The following is a 7022-nucleotide window of genomic DNA, read 5'->3' as shown; positions in this document are numbered from 1 at the left end:
CCACAGGTCCGTTATTGCCATAGTTCCGTTATGCCACAGGTCCGTTAAGCCACAGTAGGTCCGTTATGCCACAGGTCCGTTATGCCACAGGTCCGTTGTGGCACAGGTCCCTTGCACTTAAAACGCGCGTGGCAAATGGCATGTGGCATTGCCAACCTCATCAGGATTGCTGATGATTATGACGATGACAGTCATGATGATGATGACGACAATAAGGGTAATATTGATTATGACGATGATAGTGCTGATGACGATGATGGTGACGATTATGACGGCGAGGGTGGTGATGACAACGATGGTGACGATTATGACGAGGACGATGGTGGTGATGACGATGATGGTGAGGATTATGACGACGAGGGTGATGATTATTATGACGAGGGTGATGATGACGATGATGGGGAAGATTATGACGACGAGGGTGATGATGACGATGATGGTGATGATTATGATGACGAGGGTGATGATGATGATGATGGTGAGGATTATGACGACGAGGGTGATAATTATTATGACGACGAGGGTGACGATTATGACGACGAGGGTGGTGATGACGATGATGGTGACGATTATGACGACGAGGGTGATGATTAATATGACGACGATGGTGGTGATGGTGATAAGGTTGACAGGCGGAGGAGCAGGGAAGAGATGGGGGGAGGGGAGGGAGGGATCGAACACTGACTCGCGAATAAAACCAACGATACAGAAGAATAAGATTCTGTTACAGTAAACTGCAAGAGAGGCGGAAAGAGAAAGCCACAGAGAGAATAATCATACTCCCGTGTGTGTTTGTGTGCGTCTGTGTGTGTGTGTGTGTGTGTGTGTGTGTGTGTGTGTGTGTGTGTGTGTGTGTGTGTGTGTGTGTGTGTGTGTGTGTGTGTGTGTGTGTGTGTGTGTGTGTGTGTGCGTGCGTGTGTGTGTGTGTGTGTGTGTGTGTGTGTGTGTGTGTGTATGTGTGTGTGTATGTGTGTGTGTGTGTGTGTGTGTGTGTGTATGTGTGCGTGCGTGCGTGCGTGCGTGAGTGTGTGGTGTGTACGTACATTGTGCTTGTGTTTTTTTTTTATTCGCGTTTTCACATACTTTCAAAGCACACACAAACAAACATGTATCTCTTACACAAGACCACACGGTAACGAAAGTCCATACACGAGCATGATATCAAACACGCCAGTTTACAGAAAGTAGAATAGTTTAATCATATAAAGCGTACAAAACCCTTAATTAAAGCGATTTACAGTAACACGTCAGTCATACAATATAATAATGGAGATGCAAGAAAATTCATTTCACATGGACAAGGAATGAAATAAGTGTTATATATATATATATATATATATATATATATATATATATATATATATATATATATATATATGCCTTCTTCATTTTATTGTTATTGTTGTTCTTTTTTTTCACTCTTTCTCCTGATCCCTATTGCTATTGCAATGAATGTCTATGCTGCAGAAACATGGCGTTCGACTCTGCACTTATTGATGATAATAATAATAATAATAATGATAATGCAGACAGCCTATCACATATCCTAGACAGGGAGTTTATGACGTTCACATTAAAATCATACATTTGTGAGTATGAAAAACTTTTAATGTACCAAGTACGCGACGTCATTTTCTTTTAATGACCTGGTGCACAAGTGAATGTTTGGTCTTTGGGTTTGGGGTTGTTTGTTTTTTTTAATGAAATCAACAAACGCATTTCAGAAGAACACACACAAAAAAAAATGCACAGATATGTCTATGTATTGGTGGTATAAATTCAAATGCGGAACTCCTTTGAATACCTCCTTGGTTTCCGATCGTGAACTAAACTTTAGATGCAAGATACAAGGTTATCTGGCTGCACGTTCTGAAACCTCAAATGAAAGTGAAACAGAATAAAAAGAACACACTATCATCTGTAAAAGAGACATTATAAATGTCCAGCATACAGCGAATACACGAAAGCAAATGCAAACATGAAGCGTCTTACATAAAAGAAAAATGTTATAAAAAAAAAAAAAAAAGAAGAACGAAAAAAGAACGTGGGTGAGAGAAGAAGTACAAAGAGAAGAAGAAGAAGGAGAGGGAGAAGTACAAGGAGAAGAAAGAGAAGAAGAAGAAAGAGAAGAAGAAAGAGAAGAAGAAAGAGAAGAAGGAGAAGAAAGAGAAGAAGAAGGAGAAGAAAGAGAAGAAGAAGAAAGAGAAGAAAGAGAAGAAGAAGAAAGAGAAGAAGGGGAAGGAGAAGAAAGAGAAGAAGAAAGAGAAGAAGAAAGAGAAGAAAGAGAAGAAGAAGAAAGAGAAGAAGAAGAAAGAGAAAAAGGAGAAGAAAGAGAAGAAGAAAGAGAAGAAGAAGAAAGAGAAGAAAAGGAGAAGAAAGAGAAGAAGAAGAAAGAGAAGAAGGAGAAGAAAGAGAAGAAGGAGAAGAAGAAAGAGAAGAAGGAGAAGAAAGAGAAGTAGAAGGAGAGGGAGAAGTACAAGGAGAAGAAGGAGAAGGAGAAGAAGGAGAAGAAAGAGAAGAAGGAGAAGAAAGAGAAGGAGAAGAACAAGAAGAAGTACTGTGACCAAGCGCGCTATGCTTGCTCCAACACTATTCACGCACAAGCTACAGCAGACGACGTTTTCCCTCCTAACCCTAGCACAGAATGTGTGACGTCACTCCGCTTACATCACTTTGTTCTCGCCCAGACCACCTGCTGACGGCTCGACCAGTGTCGCGTCGCGGTACGTCATTGGCCGAGAGCAAACTTGTGTTCCTGTTCCACCGTAATTAATTAATAACTCTTTTGTCAGATCAGTAAACTACTAGTATTATATACTGGCAGAATCGTCTTAATTCCATCTTTAAATCTATTCCATTTATGTTTGCCTACGTGAAACTGATTTAACGCAGTTTGTAATTTTCAGCGACGAGCTCGTTAAAACTGACCCTGTTCAGGTGACTTAAATTAAGATTATAAATTCATCTTAAATAACCAACACTTCATTTTATACTCATTATAAAGTAGGTGTTGAGCTCTTTCTTTTGCAACTTATCCGACGTAAATCGGTTCAGGAATCATTTAGAAATCTGTCACTGAACACCTTTAAACAAACACAATTGTCATCGGATTCTCCGTGATTAGTGACGATCTGCTTGCAAGCACACGTGACGGACTTTGCGGTCCGCTAAACTTGCATAAATTGGCACAGTGAATGATGAGTGGTCATTTCATACCTGGTCAGTCATCTGACCAGAGCCTGCTCTCTCTCTCTCTCTCTCTCTCTCTCTCTCTCTTGCTGTGCCGCGAGCAGTGTGTTGTGTCGTGTGTGTTCTCACAACGGCTGACACCTCGCTACGTATTGCTGCACTGTCTTCTCCTAGTTGTCTTCTTCTCTTTTTATCTTCTCATCATCTTCTCCTTTATGTCTTCTTAGTTTCTCTACACAACTATTGTAAATAAAACAATAGAAAAACCCTGGCAAAAATTCTGTGTAAAAAATAAAAATAGAAATTTTTTTTTTTTAAAGACGTTGGTAGTAAAACAAAAACACTTGCAGACATGGAAAAAAAAATTGGAGGCGTTGCACTATACAGAGAGAAAAGGGAGACGTGGCAAGAGCATCACAAAACAAAAAATCTCGACCAATACTAGGTAGGTCTGGCCAAATTTTCAAATTCATAGCAGAAGCCTCATATTTGCACGAATGAAAGAGTACAATAAAGAAAGAAGCCACACCAAATTTCAAAGCAATATCTCAAATAGTTTTTGAGATTTTGAGTTTTGAATTTTCAAAAAACATTCCGCGATGTTAGCCAATCTCACAAAATGGCATTCGCCTGAAAATACGTCGGAAAGAAAATTGTTTCACAACAGAAAACGATGATATTAACTAGAATTATGAAACCTATCATTCAAATACTTACTAAAATAAGTAATGTAAAGTTGGTTTCCTTTTTTCTTATCCCCCCCCCCCCAGCTCCCACCTCCCACCCCTATTTGAATTAAATTCGGGTCATTTTATAAAACATTTTAAAGATGACAGAATGAATTTTTCAGTGGTGGGTTTGACTACAAGATTTGTTTTGTCTGGAAACGCAGTAGAGCGTTACTTAGCCCATGCAAAGTAGAGAACGTGATCTTTTATTTGATAGGTCTCTTTTGTCGACTGGTTGTAATGAGCAAATGTCCGTAACCTATTTTTGTCACCAACCCTCTCAGACCAGAAGCAGACGTCGGCAAACCAGCTTACCGCGCTGCGTTTTGAAGAGCGAAGGATACTCCACTTCGGGCGATCAGTTTCACTCACACTGTCTTGCACACGCGAAAAAGAAAAAAAAACAACTTGAAAACAAAATCTAGGCTAATACAATGCAACACAATTGTGGAGGATGAACCAAACAATTAATTGATTAAAAAAATAAAATAATAATAATAATAATAATAATACACAGAGAAAGGGGGTGTGGCAAACAACAACAACAACAACACACACACACAGACACACACACACACACACACACACACACACACACACACAAATAAAATAAAAACTAGGCTAATACAATGCAACACAACTGTGGAGGATGAACACCAAAAAAATTAATTGATCGGAAAAAAAAAAATAATAATACACGCAGATAAAGGGGGCGTGGCAAGAAATACACAAAACAAAAACTAGGCTAATACAATGCAAAACAATTCTGGAAGATGAAAAAAAAAAAAAAAAAAAAAAAAATTACGAATAGAAAGGGGGCGTGGCAAGAAATACACAAAACAAAAATAGGCTAATACAATGCAAAACAATTCTGGAAGATGAAAAAAAAAAAACAACAATATTACGGATAGAAAGGGGGCGTGGCAAGAAATACACAAATGAAAAACTAGGCTAATACAGTGCAAAACAAATTCTGGAGGATGAAAAAAAACAAAAAAACAATATTACGGACAGAAAGGGGGCGTGGCAATACAGACAGTCAGAGAGGGATGGGCAGGGGGCCAGGGAGTAGGTTGGTAGGTTGGAGGAGGAAGGAAGCGGAACCCCAACACAGCACCAGCAAGGCCAGGAGGTCAAGCATAGGAGGAGGAGGAGGAGGAGGGGGAGAAGGAGGAGCAGGAGGAGAAGACCCGCGGAAGAAGAAGAAGAGCAGCAAGGGAGATAAGCAGGGCAGTGGTCAGAGTCATCCTGTCCGGAGTTGTGGTTCCTGCACCGCCCGCTGCTGTTGACAGAAACGAAACGAAAACGATGATGATGATGATCATTATCATGATGATGATGAGAAGAAGTAGAAGAAGAATAAGAAGAATAGTGATAGGAAGAAGAAGAACAAAGACAAGAATAAGAACAAGAGGAATGATAGGAAGAAGAAGAACAACAACAACAAGAGGAATAGTGATAGGAAGAAGAACAAGAAGAACAAGAGGAATAGTGAGAAGATGAAGAACAACAACAACAACAACAACAACAACAACAAGAGGAATAGTGATAGGAAGAAGAAGAGGAACAACAAGAGGAATAGTGATAGGAAGAAGAAGAACAACAAGAGGAATAGTGATAGGAAGAAGAAGAACAACAACAAGAGGAATAGTGAGAAGATGAAGAACAACAACAAGAAGGAAAACACGAAAAAGAAGAACAAGACGAATTATTATTATTACTATTCTTATCTTCATCATCATAGTAGTAGTAGTAGTAGTAGTAGCAGCAGCAGCAGTAGTAGTAATAGTAGCAGCAGCAGCAGCAGTAGTAAAGAAGAAGAAAAACAACAACAACAAGAGAAAAAAAGAAGGAAAACAAACTAAAAAACAATCAGAACAAGTCGAACAGGAATATGAAATAGTCACTATGATTGTTATGGTTGTTATTTTTATGATGGTGATGATGATGTTGTTGACTGCTATTACTATCATTATTGTTGTTGTTGTTGTTCTTGTCCTTGTGCTTGTTGTTCTTGTTTATCTATGATGAAAGAAACCCATTTTCAAAACAAGTTTTACGCAGGCACCATCATCATTATAACTTTGTAGACATAGTAGTCACTGTTGATACTGTCACACATTATCAGTTGTTTTGTGTGTACATTTTACTTTTACCCATACGTATGACATATGTGTGCGTGTGTGCATTCGTGCGTGCGTGTGTGTGCGTGTGTGTGTGTGTGTGTGTGTGTGTGTGTGTGTGTGTGTACGTGTGTGTGTGTGCGTGTGTCCGTGTATGCGTACATGTGTGTGTGTGTGCATGTGTGCATGTGTGTGTCTGTGTCTGTGTCTGTCTGTGTGTGTGTGTGCCCGCCCCCAACTACACAGACACACGTGCACTCACCAGGACCCTGGCAGAGTCTCTTGGTCTTCTCGTACTGCTGAGTGATGGGAGACATCGTGCTCTTGTCGTACTTACAGTTGTCGGCATTGGCGATGACACAGTTCAGGGTGCCTTCCATGAGGCTGGAACACAGGGGCAGCCCAGTACCAGTAGTAGTAGTAGTAGTAGTAGTAGTGGTAGTAGCAGTAGTAGTAGTAGCAACAGCAGCAATATCAGAACTACAAACAGCATAGTAGTAGCAGTAGGAGCAGCAGTAGCAATATCAGAAGTAAAAGCAGCATAGTAGTAGTAGCAGCAGTAATAAAAACAGCAATAGCAGCAGCAACAGTAGTAGTAGTAGTAGTACTAGCAGCAGCAGCAATAGCAGTAGCATCAGTAGTAGTAGATCCAGTGATGTTATGATTTTTTTTTTCTGTTTCACAAGCATCAGTTCGCAGTTGGGTTGTTTTTTTGTTGTGTATGTTTTTGTTTGTTTGTTTGTTTTTCGTTATATTTCAAATCGTCTTAGTAGTAGCAGTAGCATCAGAAGCAGCAGCGGCAATGGTGGGGGAAGAAACAGCAGTAGTAGTGATGGTTTGCATTTTGATTGATTGATGTGGATACTTATATAGCGCCTATCCTCGGTCAGAGACCAAGCTCTAAGCGCTTTACATACACGGGGACATTTGCACCACAGGCTGCCTACCTGGGTAGAGCCGACTGACGGCTGCCACTGGGCGC

The 7022-nt window shown here is 40.2% G+C and overlaps 1 protein-coding gene across 1 annotated transcript in view; it reads right to left on the bottom strand.

Annotated features, from left to right (window-relative positions):
- Positions 1-1174: 1174 nt before the first annotated feature.
- LOC143301140 (uncharacterized) overlaps positions 1175-7022 on the bottom strand; it is a 24659-nt gene continuing 18811 nt past the window's right edge. Inside the window, exons 5-6 of the mRNA XM_076615210.1 lie at positions 6303-6424; positions 1175-5199 (exon numbers count right to left, since the gene is read on the bottom strand). Of these exons, the coding sequence (XP_076471325.1) occupies positions 5051-5199; positions 6303-6424 (271 nt within the window). The 3' untranslated portion in view covers positions 1175-5050. The remainder of the gene's footprint in view (positions 5200-6302; positions 6425-7022) is intronic.

Source organism: Babylonia areolata, chromosome 27 (assembly GCF_041734735.1).
Source record: "Babylonia areolata isolate BAREFJ2019XMU chromosome 27, ASM4173473v1, whole genome shotgun sequence".
NCBI classification, from domain to species: Eukaryota; Metazoa; Mollusca; class Gastropoda; order Neogastropoda; family Buccinidae; genus Babylonia; species Babylonia areolata.
Note: the sequence above shows the minus strand (reverse complement) of the source record. Positions and strands in the feature narration are given on the sequence as shown.